Consider the following 16,916-nt stretch of genomic DNA (forward strand, 5'->3'; position numbering starts at 1 on the left):
TCTTCTTTCACAGCAACCACACCTGTGCTAAACATTTGTGGGTGGCAGTCAGCCACAGCCTTTACTGAGTATTTTGACAGTAAGTGAGCTTTGGTCTGTACCTGGGGCACAGTTTGAGCTGATGTTTAGCCCAAGCTGTTTTTCCACAGACCCACTGGCTGCAGCACGAGGCTGAGGACTGGCTGAGGACCAGCAAAAGCAGAGCACCCACTGCTCCCAACAGCCCTGGCTCTTGGCCAAGGCTAATGGGCAGCTTCAAATGTGACTGTCTTAACAACGTTCCCATAGCTGAATTTCAGTGTGAGTTTTGTATTATTTGTTCCTGTTTTATTCAAGTTATATTACTCTTGCCCTCATGGTCCTGGCTACCTTCTTGCAGTGGAAAGGTAAATTTAACTCTTTTAAGCTTCTGTCTGCTTATTATTTTGATTTCAATATGTGTACATGTTGTTGAAATTCTGTGTACCACTTATAAGACATTTTTTTTTATTTAAAACTAATTGCATTCCTGAGCAAAATTATAGAACAAAATGTGTTCAGATTGCAGATTTAATTGCAGATTTAGTTTTTCAGATTTCTAAGTTCAGAGTAGTTGTCGGCAGCAGTATTTATAGTAATATTCTGTACTGGAAGCATACACACAGAAAAAACTGAAAGTTGTACAGTGGTAGTAGTGCCAGAATCTCCACAAGTATTGCAGTACTAACAGGGCTGCTAAAAAAAGTCAGCTAAGGATTCAAAAATGCCTTTTAAAGGCTATTTTTAGGCATTATTACTAAAGTTATAACTTGTTACCTCCGTATTATCATTTAGTCTCTCTAAAGATTAAAACACATTTTCAACAGAAGTTATTTGGAAAATGATTGTAAATTTTTATTAGTACAACTAGAAAGAAACACGTTGGCTTGACTGAGTGGCATTGCTTCCATTTGGAGATACAGCTGTGGTAGAAGCAAAACCAACAAATGTTACCTGACAGTGAGGCTACTACACCTGTGAGACAAACAGCATAACTGTGATCACAGCCATTGTGTCAGCACAGAGGAAAAGGCTTGATACAGTGGAAGAAGGAGCATGTTTGCCTATTTCATGTGCACACATAAAAAACCCCGTATAAAAATACATCTATAAAATTACAAATTTCCTCTTTACATGGAATGTTGTGTCAGACACAGTCGTGGGAAAAGGTAAGGCCCAAGTGCTCCCTCCTAGAGCCATCTGGGATGGGGTACAGCCTGGAATTTCTTCAGACATCCCATATAGGATGGGCCTGGACCTTATGTTTAAGCAGGACTCTGCCTCATTTCCTGGGAGGAACTGCTTGGAAACTGGTGGTAGGTCAAATCCAGGTAATTACAATGTGTAGTTACATGTTATCATTTGGTAATGCTGATATCTTCATGAATGATTGTATGTACTCTGGCACTTTACAAAATTCAAAGCTGCTAACCACCGGCCATATCTGGTGGAGAGAAGCCAGGCTGGGTTGCTTATTCTGCAGCAGCACCTCTTTGGAAAACAGACCTGGCCAGAACCTGTCTGACACCAGCCAGCTGGCTCTAACAACCACTGGGCCACTTTCTCCTCAGGGAACTCTTGAACCAGCTCCAGGTCTCAGAGCTTTTCTGCCCTACAGCCACAGAGATCCCAGCCCTAGAGGAAAGCTGAATGAGGACTGAGAGCTCCAGCCTCCATATCCTTGAGGCAAGGACATCAATAACCTGCTTCAGCAGTAATCTACTTGGACTAGATAAACATGGTCCCAGCTGCTTTCTCTCATTTATAGCTGGGGCAAGAAGAGTATTTTAAGTGTTATATCCTTAAGATACTAAAAGTAAAAAAACCCCAACAATCAAACCTAGCAAAGCCTTGAAGAGTTTTCCTTCTGAGTGTGAAACAGCGACTGAATAATCACTTAAATAGTTTCAGAATCCATAACATAAATATTGAGTATTTATTAATATTCATGTCTACAGTGCAGTCAGTCTACTGTGACTAATGTTCTAATGTTAGCAATGTTTAAGGAGAAGATATGGAGATAAGAGATAAACCTTCATGACAGCAATAGATCTATGGAGATGAGTTGCAACATGATTCATAGTACCTGAAATGTCCATGTGTTAGGTCTTCTTTATGCATGTTTCCACATGCGGCAGTCATGCTGTTGACAAGGCCCTGCCATGCTGTCATGGGGCCATGCCAGAGGTAGCAGAGAGGATTATTATGTGCCTTAGACTGGATTCATAGGGGATTAGGCACAGCACTGTATTTAAAATACAAATTTTAAATGCATTGTTCCCCAGTGGAATTTGTCCTGTAATCCTCAGATTCCTGACTTGTCCTATTCTGGCCTCCTAAAAGCTGATAGCTGTGCAGGACATCATCAATAGCAGTTGATAGGGCACACTTCCTCTCTAGCACCATAAAAAGGTGCCAAGCTCCATCATCTTTTCCAACCAGATTCTCTTGGAGTTAAGTGGAGTTAAGGCTTAGTGTCTTACTACTGCACGGAGCACTCCACATCTGGCTACCAAGCACTTGAGCTGGGCTCCTCGAGCATTTGCTGGTGAAGCTGTTGTACTTTGTTTCTGGTATTTCTAATACTCATTTGAACAGAAGCTGGAATCCCAAACCTTCTATCACTCATTTTCTTTCTGCTTTTTTCCTTTTCCCAAATGCTTTATCGTGCTCGTCAAAATTAAACTTTAAGTGCAAGGTACAAGAAGAGACCTATACAAATGACCCAGTTCCCCAGTATTAGTGACGGTGCCCACACTGCATCTTTTGCATTTTAAACCTGCATTTTCCATGTCTCACAAGATGTCCAAACTAGCTGACTATAGGAGGGGAAACCATTGCAGTGGTATTGTCATCCCTCCTGTTTTTAGAGAGCTAGAGATGGTCAGTGCATGCTCTGTATGCTGTATACAGTGTGAGGAGGAAAGCCAGTGGGGCACAGGTTTGATAAATCACTGATCAGTGTAGTGCTGCTGAGACATGGGTGTTTCCTGGACACATTAGGACAGTGGAAGCTTCAGAAGATAAGTGCTAGAGGCTGTCCAAAGAGTGAACAATAAAGTTTTGGCCTTTACTGACAGTTACAGGACTGTTGACCTACTGCTTCCTCCATCACCCCAGAGAGATGCCCAGTCTGGCTCTGAGAACAGAAGCTGTGGAATCAGGACACTACAGGGTTATGCCCATGCAAATTAACCACCCTGAGGGAGAAAATGCACTAGCTCAGGCATGCCAGGAGCATATGGCTTCCCACCTCTGGAGACCTGCACGTGTGCTTTGATGTGTCCTGTGCCACATGGATGTACAAACCCATCAATCTCTTCCACACCCTCCAGCATGTGGTATGGCTCTGTTGAGAGTTGTCCTTGTGAATGTATGTCCTGCAATGCCACATGAGTGCACAAAGTTCCTTCCTCATCACAAGAAGTGAGTGAAAATGCATGTGCTGCTAATTGAATAGTACTAAAATAGGTTATTTTAAAAAGTTTTTCTAGTCTGTGCTACTGCTTAGTTTTAATAGCTGAAAGGCAGAAAGTGGTTGATTCTTTTCTTTTAAGCTTTTTGCAGTGTTTAGAATAGCACCACAACACAGTTAAAAGAAAAGTCAAAAGGATTATTAATTCTACCACAAAGTATATTCATGAGCAGAGGATTTACCGGTAACATACACTGCATATTCCAGAGCTCCACAACAAGAACAGATAGAGCTTGAAACTCCTTTTCACAGAGTTTCTGGACTGCAAAACCTTCAGTGTTGAAGGGCTGATTCCTTTTTTCTCTTGTCTGTCAGCACAATTCTTACCATCTGGAGTTAGTTTAGCAGAAAGGTGTGGATATATATTTGTCTTTCAATCCACTCAATAAAATGTGACACATTACTGTAAACTCCAGGTCCCAAAACCTTGGAAAAGCAGACAGAGCCCCAAGATGTTAAACCAAACAAAGTCCAGCGCCCAGCAGTATGCTCACACACAAGTGGTCCTCCACTGTCACCCTGCAACAGAAAAGTTCAAAACAGTCTATTACACACGTGGCCAGCAGTCATCATTAAAGCTATATCACATTTCCTACAACCATTTGCCTTTAGTAAATACCTCAGCTGTAAAAACCTGCTGAACTGCGTAGCCACACAGAGCATTACCAGTATTTATTACCCATTACATTTGTACAAAACATAAGCTGTAAAAGGCTCATACAAATAAAAAATTTAACTAATACAGATAAACCCTAGAGTCTTCAAGCAGCATTTCACTGGTATGAAGATAAGTTCTTTACACCAATATTAACAACAATAGTAATAATAAAAGTTGGGTTCAAGTATGTAAATAGACAGCTGTCATTCCTAGAATAGATAAAGTATGCTACACCTAATTAACATCACAGTATTTTTATTTCTAAAACCAATTTTGTTTCTGGAAACTTTCTGTTTCTCCTTACAGAGAAGCCTACCATGCAAGAGTCCACGGTGCCAGATTCATAGCCTGCACACAGCATCCTGCTGGTGATGATTTTCATGTCAAAATACGACTGGCATTTTTCTAAGGAAATTATCCGAACCTCTCCTTCTTGAAGCTTGAAAGGCACTGAAAAACAGAATTAGGTGTTTACTATGCCAAATTAACAAATACTTAACTATAATGACTCCATGAAGTATGACAAACATTTCCATTGGGATACATTATAAATATTGCTCTCTATATATGTGTTAAATGTAAGGAGCACTATGTGTTGCATTCTGGAGAAGGACTAAGCACACAGGGACTGGTGTTTCATTTGATGTTTACTGAGCGACTTTTAAGATGGGGGCAGTAGTGGCTGGAAAATAGTAATGTGAGAGAGGTGGACAACAGTTTGATTCACTGTTCCAGGGCGGGACCTCCCTGTTTCTTGGTGTCTGTCATGGTAAAACTTGGTAATAATCAGAACTATTTTGGTTATGTTTGGGTAAATTTGACTTAAAAATGTACCAGGAAGTAAGGATTTGAACCTAATGAAATTATTGTAATATGTTCAAGAGACAATAGAAGACTTTTTCCTAGTCCAAGCAACTGAATAAGCTCAAATTCTAATTAAATTTGTTCAAGCTAGGGTATGCAGTACTAAATGCTATGTAGCCATGGCAGGATTTGATGCTTCCTAGCATGAAAGCTTTAAAATCAACTTTGACCACATTAGAGAACAAAAAACCATTTACTAGTCTGCAAAAACATTCTGTCTTGAGTTTTTTCCTTGACATCACATAGAGATATTTTAGATGGGTAGAGTTGCCAGTAAACAGCTTACCATTCACGTATCCAATTTAATTTTTACCACATCTAAACTGGCCACTACAACTGAAGTTCCACTGAAGCAATATGGAAAGGAAGATTTCCTTACCCAGTGTACAGAAAAGCCATCCCTAGTAATTACTATAACAGCAAAGGCAGAAAGACAATGGCTAGTGCATTAAAAGTGTTGGGGCCAGGCTAATTTGCATACTATTAATGCAGAATCATTTTGCCTGAACAAAGATTTACATAACACAACAGTTTTTGCCAAGGATTGTGGCAGCCCCAAAACAAGAAAACATGCTAACGTTCTATTCAGAGCTACAAAAACACCACTTGTGACTATGGAATAAATTGTCTCACAAGTATGAAATGATTCATGACCCTGTTCCTCCAGCCTGTATGCCAGTGCTTCCAGTGCCTCCAGCTTTCTCTGAGCTAAGAGTGTTTCCCCTACACTGATGAGGTGGTACCTTTGCAATACTGTTCTGACTGCAACTTAGATGGGTAAAATCATAAATAATGTGGGGGACTTTCTTGATAGAAGTTTCCAGATCCTCAATATTTTTAAAAATCAAGTCAGTGTCTAATATTAAGGAGCATAAATTGAGCCTGCTGCTTGAACAAGCTAGGCTATAATCACAGCTTGATCCCTTCAAGAGTAGTTAGACTTCCCTAGTATTTACTACGATCCAGTAATAAATGGATGAAAGTTTGTTACAGTATCACTTATTTGATTAACTCAGTAGAAGCTTCACATGTTTTTCAAATGTCACACACACAGAGAAATACTCTTACTTTACAAAAATCACAGAAATATTCATCTTACTTTTGTTGCCCATGTGTCCCCAGCCTGTGATGTAGCAGTAGGTGTCTGGCTGAACCAACTGGTTCTTGCTGGGCAAGCAGACAGGTCTTACATAGCTTGTCTCGTTGATGTCCTCATCTAGTTCCACAATGCTGATATCATAGTCTACAACTGCTCTGTTGTAGCGTGGATGGAGGATGATGGTCCTCACTAGTCGGGTCTGCATGAAACTTGATGGATGATCAAGATTGCTAATCCCAAACACTACTTTCCAGACAGCTGCATTTTCTCTCCTTTGGAAAAAAAAAAAAGAAAAATAGGTAACCTTTCTTTTAAGCTAAAACACCCAATATATTTTTTTTCTCCCTTTTTGTATGCTACACTTTGCAAAGCATACAAATACTACAAGAAGAAAACAGATATTGATGCATTATTCCTTACAGCAAAGATCTGAGCAAAAGAAGTCAATGCTTTCCATTTGCCTCCTGCTTGTAATCAGACACACTGAAGTTGAAGCTCACTCCATCAGAAGATATGTAACCATGTATTAGTTGCTGTATTAAAGGCTGTCAAAGTCATCCCTTGGATCCTTCCCAGCGTTATTTGTCTCATGCTCAGTGGTGGGCACATACAGATTTTGCTGGGGTGAGAATATTGTTCAGCAGTCTGCTGCTGACAGCAGTTAAGTCTCGTTGAAAACCCTAAGGAGTCTCAAATAAGCAATTTTATTGTGTAAATTAAATATTTTATGATAGCCACGGGAAAAATCTCATATTTATTCAGCATTCAGTCTGTGCCATACGTTCTCTGCCTAAAATCAAAGGTTACTTTGACACTTAAATTTTTCTGAGACTCTCTTGGTAAACATACAGGACCAAAAAGCAATGATACATATGATACAGGGGGGAACACTGAACTGTTGTCTGTTGAGACACATCAGAAAAGCCTAGATTTTATGGAAGGCTTTGAGGCTGTAATCTCTCAGTCTTAACTGGTCACAGGATTAGTTGTGGTTCTTTGTGGTTTCTAATTAGTCTGTGATGCTAAAAGCTCTCCAAAAAGTTACCATTTTTCACAACTGCTGAAAGACAAGTCCATATAACTAAGCACCTTTGACAGGACTGAAGCTCATTCAAAGCAGTGCAAGTAAAAGCATGCAAAATTTCAACCTTCTCATAGTGCTCAACAGGATTTTCATTCCTGTAATTTGTAAAGACATTCAGTTGCTAAATGAAGACTATGTTTATCTTAAGAGTTGGAAGAACATTCTGGCATTTCAGACTGTAATGATTATTTTAGCATCATGTTCAATTCGTGAGCTGCTCCGTAAAGTTACAGAAATGAAGTGCTGAGAATATTTATATACTATTGTGTTTATGACCATTGTAAAATAGCATTGCCTAGAGAAATAAGTAGTCAGGCAGAATGCATTGTCCTACACATAAAAAAAAAATCTTTAAATGTTTTGGATGCTTTAATGTATTGCATTTCAAAATGATCTTGACAAAACTCTGGGGAGTATAATAAGAGAACTTGCAAACAACACAATGTTAATATAGCCCTTTCTATTTATGCCCTCTGCAAGCATTCATGGCTATTTGTATTGTTTTTATATGGTCCAAACTCACATGAGTTTCACAAAATGGAGCATTTTGTATAAAGGACCAGAACACTTTAAAATCTCTTTATATTGTTGTATTATCTGGTTGGTTTGGGAATTGTTTTAAATACTTTATGTAAAAAAAAAAAAATTGTGACAAAGAATGGTCTTGCTGATGATATACAAAAAAAAAAAAGCTTACAAAAAATGTTCTTACAAATGAAGATTTTCAAGATTTCAGGCTTCTGGGTACATCCCCCCCCAATCTATTCAGAAAGGCAGAAGAGAAAAAAGTTCATATAACTACTCAATCAATTATTAGACCAGACTATCTTAGTACTTTAAGGTCTTTCAAATATAAACGTGAAAGAAACTTGTTAATAAGTTATACTTTTAACTCACAGGGATATTATGTATGTCTGCATGACGGATAAATGAACAGCTCCAAAATGTAGTGGCACTTTCTCTGCATTTGACAAAACTGGGAGAATTTTTACTTTACAATGTGACAGCTCCTTTGCTTATCTTTCAGTAATGAGAGGAAACTTATCCAGGAAATTCAACAGCAGTCCAATATTGCTGAAGAACCAACCTCTGTCCCATCCTTTATTTTAAATCACCAGAAAGTGTTCTTCCAAAGGACAGGAAATATTCCAGAAGTATATTTAAAAATACATGGAGAAGGAAGAGAAATTCCTTCTGGACCCAAAATCCGGTAAAATACAGTACTCATGTTTGTATTATACAGGTTTAGCAAACTTTTAGTTTAGAAGGACAAACACCAAAGAACTCAGGTTTTCAGAAATAAAAAGACAAACTCTAAATTTTTTACTGAAAAAGGGAATGACTAACACTATAAAGAAATATCAGTTCAAGAGAATCTTGCTTAATATAGAATTTCTGCTGCTTTAAACACAAAGAAAGTGTTTGTGCAGTTTAAAATAATTTCCAGTGAGCAAGCACCAGTTTACAGCAGGATTAAGCAACCATATGCCAGAGAAGTACTTGCTAACTACAGCAGAAAACACTTGGTTAAGTTTTCTTTAGAAACCAAATTGAAAAACTTTGGCACATGACAAAATAAATCAGGTAATGGAGCTCCCTCTGAAATCTGTGGTTCATCAGAAAGAAATACTGGTTAGCACCAAAAAGTTGACAATGATCAAAACAATTGCTAAGAGATGTAAACATCCTCTGCACTCCAGACTGTCCTTCCACCATGGCCTCTGACACCAGGAGGCACTCAGTTGTTAATACTGACTTGTTAATGATTGCAATCTTAATAAAAAGAAAAGGCAGTGACTTCAATATGCCATCTGCACTGTGAGTAAATATTCAGTTTTTCTTTTTACCGGCCACAGCATTTTTTCAGGGTCTTTTCTACACTGGTACAGAGGATGATTTTTAAACTCATGGCAGTTGTATTACAGCTATAGAATTAGTGCTTTGGTCTTCTTCCTTCTCCTGTTTCCTGCTGAAAGTCAAGGCACCTTCATTTAGCTTTCATCAGCAGAGATGCCAGCCGTGAATAATAAAACATGTGAAAACCCAAGCTGATGCTGGTTTGTACCTTTTACCTTCTTTTTTAGTCTCCTAAAACCAGGTCTCTGTGACTGACCGCTCTGCAAATGTCTCCACCTAGCCCTGTGTGTTTTGTAGAGGGAGAACTTGAAAATCCACACAGGCGATGTGTGAAAAACACTAATCACTTGGTTTTAAATTTTTAAAAGCTTAATAGTAATAAAATAGTTATAAAAATAGTAATACAATTAGAGTAATAATAATTTGGACAATTTGGAATAGGACAATATGAGACAATAGAAACGAAGAGTTACAAACGCCTGGATACCTTCTTCTGGGCAGCATAAGCCCGAAAAAGGACACCTGTTAACAGAGGATTAACTCTTAAAAACAATAACTTGTTGCATATTCATACACTTCATGCATGATGCATAAATTCTATTCAAATACAGGATTCTGACTGGTCATCATCAACTTCTTCTTCATGATCTTAACAGCGTCCTTCTGTCTGAGCAAGGCAGGCAGAAGTTAGTTTCTCCTGATAATGGGGCAATAAATTCGCTTTCTCTGAAAGATTTAGGTGTCTTGTGACCACTATCTCTGTGCGAGTCTTTTCTTTTAGGAAAAAAGTATCCTACATAGCACAGTTTCTATTTTAACATTTTCTTATAACTTAAAACCATATTAACACACTACTTAAGAGAATTACTACAGCATTACTTTCTAACACAACGCATATAATATTCATTTTAACATTTGCGAAAAGCCGATCGTAAAATAAGCATTTTTCACGCAATATACGAGCAGTGAAACCTCTGAGCGCTCTCACCCCTCGAAGCAGTGCGCGACGGTCAGGACCCATCTGCTGGCGATGAGCACACAGCCGCAGACGTGCCCGCTGGGCTCGCTCTGCAGGGAGCACTGCCAGGGCCAGCGCCCCGGCCGGCTGGTCCTGCCGCCCAGGATCCTCTTGCTCATGCGGGCGGCGGGGCGGCGGCCGCAGTCTGCGGGGACAGCAGCGTTAGTGCCACCGCGCTGTCACAGCCTGAAACCGCGCTAAACAATGCAGCAAAGGAGGAAATCACCAAGCAGGGCAAGTCATCTAACCAAAGTGTTTGACACGCAGCAGTATCAGACACTGAGCCACTTTTTGCATCCCTTTGGATCAAAGGATTTGCTCCCCGGTTATTAATTTTGCCTGGATCAGCCTGAAATATTAACCAAGCCAAGTCTGGAATCTTGACTTGCTTTCACTCAGACTTCCTGATGGTTTTTTTTTCCTTCTAGGTACTAACATGTTTGGCCTACTTTGTATTATCCGGAAGAATTGCTTCCAAAAAATCTGCTTGGCTAATAATAAGGTTTTTCTTAAGTCAGGTGTGAGATTAATGTCATGCTGTTTACTCAGCTACACAGCAGAAAACTTCCTTTGCCTCCAGAAATTACTAAGGGAGAATATTTGAAGACCTGAAGACATTCTGGTACTTTGTCCCTTACACTTTACAAGCCACTTCCACTAGAAGCTACACCAGACTACCACCGGCCAGTTATTACTCTAAAATCCTTCACTTTTGTTTCACTTTTTTTTCTGGATTTGAAAGATGCCAGGCTTGTTATTTATTCTGTTTATACTCAGCCTAATTTAGAGAACAAAAGAACACCACCAGTTTCTGCAAATAGCACCCCAAGGGAGGATGTGCTGCCATTGCGTGTATCTGGGAATTTAGTGCTGAAGAAATAAACTGGAGCAATAGTTATTTGTACCTTATAATTCTTACTGTTTTCATTTAACTTCATGGAGTAAGCAACATATGTCAGAACAAAATACCTTCAACGAGCTTTTTGAAAGCTCCTTTGAGCTTTTGCCTTTCTCTGACAAGTGGCAAATGTTTTGATTAGTCTCCCAAATTTAGCTCTGTCTTGTAATTCCTTTTCCCTGACTCAAGCTACTTCATAGTTCAAGTGTTCTTCAGCAAAGCTCTTCTTGTCTGTAGAACATGGTTTCATCAGAGATGAAGAATTTCTGCATTTTCAAACCGCTTAAAATTGCACAGCCTGCTGTGCCAACAGACTAGGTCCATAACTTTCGACTTCAGGTTCTTCTGTCTTCCTGAACTTAACAAACAGATCACAGCTCCAACTCCCAGGCAGACAGTCTGCCAACCACTCTGCTGGTTAAGGATATTTTATCAAATTACTTTCTGAAACCTAATTACTGACAGAATTCCTTTTGTGGTATCAGGAATGGGCTACCTTAACACATAGCATCCTAGACAAAATGTAAGAAAAGATGATGAGACTGAGTGAAGTAAGGAAAAATAAACCCAGTGCAAAATTAGATGTTGGAGAGGTCTAGTAAAAATTTCAGAATGAATCTACACTAAACATCTTCATTTTTAAAAGTGATTTAACACATTTTGAAAAATATCTATTTTATAAGCACTTCTCTCTTACCTTCTTTAGTGCAAAAGAGAGCCACTTTGCTTCTGCTTTGACACGTCTGTCTAAATATGGAAACAAAACATGGTGGAAATATCATTAATTGATTCATTTTGGTAATTTGAAAATCAGCACAGGTATTCTATTCATTGCTGTAATCCAGCTGTTAAAAATTCCCTCAAACTGTAAAAAGACACTCAAGGAGCTTCTTATGCCAGATCATCCAGGGCTTCCAGCATCTGCCTGAAGATAATTCAAAATATTAGTTCAGCTTTACAATACATTTCATGAGTAGGTGTCATATATTTTGCAGACTGCCTTGCTCCCAGGGCATGGATCCAGCTCTGAGGTCAGCTGGGATGCACAGTCTGTCAAGTTCTTATTTACAGCACCTGAAAGCACAGATTGCCAGTCTCCTCTTCCTTACACTCAAAGGACAGGATTTTCTTTGAAATGCCTTTGCTAACAGATGATCTTTCATGCCCTAAGAGTTTGGTTATTTTAAAAGAATCCAGGAAGTCTGCAGAAGTAGGTATTATAACAACAAAAACATACTTTCTGTTGAATATCTTCACATAAGAGAGGGAAGAATTGATTTTTTTTGTCAAGGAAGGAGAAGTCACAATTAAATCAGCAAGAACTGTTGCACAACTAGCTGACTGCCTTTTTATTTCCACAGTTTTTTCACTCCTACTGTGTACATGCTTTTCTGAGGCAGGTGCAGAGCTGAATACACAGGTCATTTCTTTGCCAGGTAATTGTTTGCAGACTTTAATCCCAGCAGGTAGGCAGTATCTTTAAAACTGCATCCACCTAAAAAGAAGCTGCATTTCATGTTAAATCATAGATACTAATGTGGGCAAAACAACAGTGTCAGCCAGCCCACCAGATTACCTGGAAAGGAATTCAACCAAACCTTTGTCCCTTACATTGCACATACCTCATTCATACACTGTAAAAATCAGTCTATTTGTCTTCCTGAAAACCCAATTCAAAAAAATTTATTTTTCTAGAGACAGTAGAGATAGACAACCAATTTCAGGAAATTAAATTGTGTGCACAATTTTGACAGGCAAAGAAAATACACAGACTATTGACTTACCATACAGCCAGCTCTAAAGAGAAAACTTTAAAGATTTTATGTGTGCACTGCCTGCACTGTGCTGTTCCCTCCTATCAAAACTTTATGATTTAGTGGTGTACTTGTTAGTTCTTGGCCAAGTTCCCATAAATCCAGAAGCCTGGCAACTCCTTTAAACATACAGCATACTCCACAGCACAAACACTTTACATGCTGCAGGTGACACAGATGAATACACCCAGACTGCAGGGCTCAGGAGCACTTCCCAGTCATCTGGACTGCATGCCTGACGCAGCCAAAACCAAAAACAGATTTAACAATAATCCTCATTACTGATGCTTTCCCTCCTTTAACCTGCACTTTGGGCAAAACTTAATCTTTTGTGACTAGAATTTGTAACTCAGAGGCTCCAGATCCATTACTACATAGGTTTCCTAGCAGACCTCTTCCAAAAATGTCAAAAAGTACCTTGAAATTTCTGCTTTGCACTTTATGACTGAACAGAATATGACTCTGGATCTGCCTCTGCATCTGGTCACAACCCAAGGTGTTTATTCTTGTATTACTCTGGAGAAAAGCCTTTAGATACTGTTAGGCTAGAGGAAAAAGACAGTGAGAAAGGAAAATCAAAGAGTTAAAAAGACAACTTTCAAGTATTGTTCAGTAATGGCCCTTCTAGATGAAAAACTATAATTTAAAAGAATGGGGAAAATAACAGTGTAAAACAAAAAAGGTACAAAATTGAGATGTAAGAAAGCAAAATTAGGTCCTTGCAGGCACAATCTTTTTAGTATTCTGTCACTAGAGAACACTTTGAGTATAGAAAATATTGGAGCCAAGCAAAAGAAACGTAGATTTCTTCCTCAGATTTTTGTCTTCACACATATTGTATCTCTGCAGTTACCCAAGACAATCTTTTCTTGTGAAACACAAGGATTTTCTATGGAAGAAGAATGTTCTGAAAGCTCCTGGGCATTTCAAAGAGAATAGGAAAACCATGAATTTGCTTTTTGAAGAATGCAGTTGCCAATGGGGATTAGGTGGCTCTCCCAGTTTTGCCCTGGATTTCTGGTTCACTGGCTCTTCCAAGTCACACTTTGAATGTCTCAGCCATGAGTTAATACAATCATCTGAAGCCAGAGCTAAGGAAACCTACTGTAAGTGGACAGAGCCTCTCCTGAATGAATCCAGCCTACACAGGCTGCAGAGGATGGTAAGATGTTGCTGCAGACTTTGCTATACAGTACTTGCTGGACTTTTCTTGCTCAGCAGAGATTTAACAAAGCTGTTTGGTCCAGGCGCTTCAAGGGCATCACCCCTTTATCATTCCAGAATGATATTCTACCAGAATGGGCCCCTGAGGATTCACAAAATGGTCTCAAAAGAGACTACAGTGGTTGTAGACACTGAAGTAATTGTAGAATGTATCTTAACAACTTACATGAGGATGTGCTGGGATTTATACACAGATACCATGGAAAAAAAGAGCTTACCAGAGTTTGTCATGCTGCATTGATAAGCTACCACTCACAGCAGTAAAACAGATCTTTTTTAACCTGTTACTTACCCATTCACTAGAAGTGCATGTAAAGTGGATGCATTTTTATTCTTCCAGTCTGAGTGCAGATTCAGCCATTTTTGGTCCTGCATTTGCTCGCTCTCTATTACAATTTCTGTTTTGGATGGTCCTCTGAAACAAATGAAAGACATTGATAGAACTTCTATGTTACAGTTATGGAGGTGAAGAGGCCCTGACACACCTGCTTACTCTAAAGATACACATCTGACTGATATGGCAAAGCCACGAGTGGCAGATGCACAGTTAGGAGAATGAAATCACCCTGAGAAGCCAGGCAAGCCAACATGACTGTCACATTGTATTTCCCAACAAGCAGCAGAATTGGAATAAGGAACAGCAAGAACCTTCTGGTGGCATTTACTGTAATGCACACATTGATACTCTTTCAACAGCTTCTTGGCCTTGCAAAATGCAAAAAAAAAAAAAAAAAAAATTAAAATAGATCTTTATATGTAAAAGAGGTAACAGAAAAAGTACTTTCTTACATTCCTGTCACTGGAAATCCATTAAATTTAACAGTAAAGAGCAGTCTAGACCTTGTTATTAAGGCTTGAGAGTATCTCTAAGTCCAAGCTGCTTGCTTTGCAAAACAGAACAAATCACTGGTGACGATGTCACGATGTCAGACCCATTCTTCTGCAGCAACCTAACAGGTATGTGAGGGTTAGAATGGTTCACTAGGAGATACTTTCATATATCCACTTCCTCAGTCCAGTTATTGCCTGAAAGACTCAAGAAATTGCTATTTTATTATACCTTGACTGCCAAATGGAAAAAATAGAGCATTTCTAAATTACTTTGTCATGCAGCTTTCCAGCACAGAACATTAATGATTAGCCATCAGTCCCTGTCAATGACAAAGACTTTGAAGCAGTGCTCTCCCAAACACCAGTCAAAGGCCAAATTCTAAATCCTAACTCATGGAAAAGAGAATCAGAGAATTTCAGCAAAACTGTGATGTGTCCTTAAATTGGCCCCTGAACCCAATCTCTCATGATACCTGGTCATGCCAGCCAGGATATTAGCTTGTCTTTAAATCCAATTCTCAACACGGATTATATTTCTTTTATAAAAAATCTTTACAAAACACCAGCACTCTTTAGCCACGTGACTGCACAGACTAATAGAGATCAAAGAATTGAGTTTTATGGTAAAGTTGTCAGTGTAACCATATGGAAATACTTTCAAGGGAACTGGCAGAATAAACCAAACTTCAGGGTCATGGCCCTGGACCCTGCCTGTAACATGACTTATTTTTCAGAACCTTCTCTGGACATATTAAGCAAATATCATTCCATGATTTACTAACCAGAAGGTGCAGGCATATGTTTGCTGCAAAAAGTGTTTTCTTTCTCAGTGCCTGCTTTTAGCATACACATAAAGATCTGCTCTCTTCCACACTTCCTACCAAACATATGCAATCATTTTTCTTAGGATGCCATTCTGCCTTATGATCTCTGAACAGTGATGTGCACCATTTCACAACTGTGTACAGTGGTGTTTTATGAACTTGTGAACAGTGTCTGATCTGTAAAATGTGCAAAAAGGTGTGAATATCATGCCATTTGATGAATCCAAATCTATATTAATACCAAATACCAGACTGTTTTGATGAAACCTTCAGTTCTGTATTACTGATTACAGTGATGCTGTAATCAGAATTAAGGAGATATGTACTTCTAAATCAAGATAACAACCTACAAAACACTTATACCTGCTTGAAATTTCATAGTTATTTTACTTAAGTAGAACAAAAGTCAAAAGATTATACTTTTCTTTGGTGGTCACTGTTTGATATAAAACACTCAAACCAGGATATCTTAATTTATATCTTTAGAATGGCTTCTATAAACATTTATGTTTCCCCCCTTGATGGTGCTTATAAAAGATTTTCTTTTAGATAGGCAAGGGCTGCTCCGTGTCTCCTTTCATCTACTTAATGGAAAATAGCCAGAGTAAAGGGGAAAAAAGAGCCTCATTTCTAGATGAAAACAGCTGGAGACAATGGTTACCATTTGTGTAGAGACCAGAGCATTCTCAGAATTGCTAGAGAATGAGAGAACATGAGCTAAAAATCTTAGGAGTAAAGATGCAGGCTGGTGAGAGTTTCTAAGTGGGAGACTCTCAGAGGGGCTGCTGGGCCAGGAGCACACATTACACCAGGGACTGTAAATCCCTCGGAGAAAAGGAGGGAGCTGGAGCAATGGGTTCCCATTTCCCCAGCCCCATCCTGTGCTCCAGAAACACAGCAGCCAGCAGGTTCTCCTTGGTCCCTCTTGGAGCTGTAGCACACATTTTCTTCTGGGTTTCTAAGACAACAAGGTTATATTGCTAATTGCTTCTAAACATCAAGCTACGTCTTCAAGTTCAAAAACAGCTCTCCTGGCAGTTTTTTACTTTAGTGTCCTGCTGGAGTTGCAATATCTTTCATGATTTCATCCCAAACAAATAAAGACTTTTTTATTAAATGCTTTCAGAAGGCTCCTTTACTTCTCTGTAGATTTCTGTTTTCCCCTTTGGTTTGAATAACCATAACAGCTTTGCTCAGAAACTTGGTGTGGATTTTAAATTAGTGCTTTTAATTATTACCTTCACTGGCAAAA

At 39.0% G+C, this 16,916-nt stretch overlaps 2 protein-coding genes across 4 annotated transcripts in view; one reads left to right on the forward strand and one right to left on the reverse strand.

Moving 5' to 3' along the window:
* ATP10D (ATPase phospholipid transporting 10D (putative)) overlaps nt 1-703 on the forward strand; it is a 41,646-nt gene extending 40,943 nt beyond the window's left edge. The window contains exon 24 of the transcript XR_014616131.1: nt 150-703. The gene's annotated coding sequence lies outside the window, so the exon portion shown is untranslated. The remainder of the gene's footprint in view (nt 1-149) is intronic.
* A 188-nt stretch (nt 704-891) lies between these two features.
* Nucleotides 892-16,916, reverse strand: part of CORIN (corin, serine peptidase) — a 121,190-nt gene continuing 105,165 nt past the window's right edge. For 2 of the 3 annotated variants that reach the window (XM_084204982.1, XM_084204983.1), the window contains exons 17-22: nt 14,302-14,424; nt 11,669-11,718; nt 10,044-10,218; nt 6,115-6,386; nt 4,468-4,601; nt 893-4,012 (exon numbers count right to left, since the gene is read on the reverse strand). In XM_084204982.1, coding sequence (XP_084061108.1) covers nt 3,830-4,012; nt 4,468-4,601; nt 6,115-6,386; nt 10,044-10,218; nt 11,669-11,718; nt 14,302-14,424 — 937 coding nt within the window. In that variant the 3' untranslated portion in view covers nt 893-3,829. Of the gene's footprint in view, nt 4,013-4,467; nt 4,602-6,114; nt 6,387-10,043; nt 10,219-11,668; nt 11,719-14,301; nt 14,425-16,916 lie in introns of all 3 variants that reach the window. The other variant, XM_084204984.1, reaches the window with a different exon arrangement.

Source organism: Fringilla coelebs, assembly GCF_963513975.1.
Source record: "Fringilla coelebs genome assembly, chromosome: 4".
Taxonomy (NCBI): domain Eukaryota; kingdom Metazoa; phylum Chordata; class Aves; order Passeriformes; family Fringillidae; genus Fringilla; species Fringilla coelebs.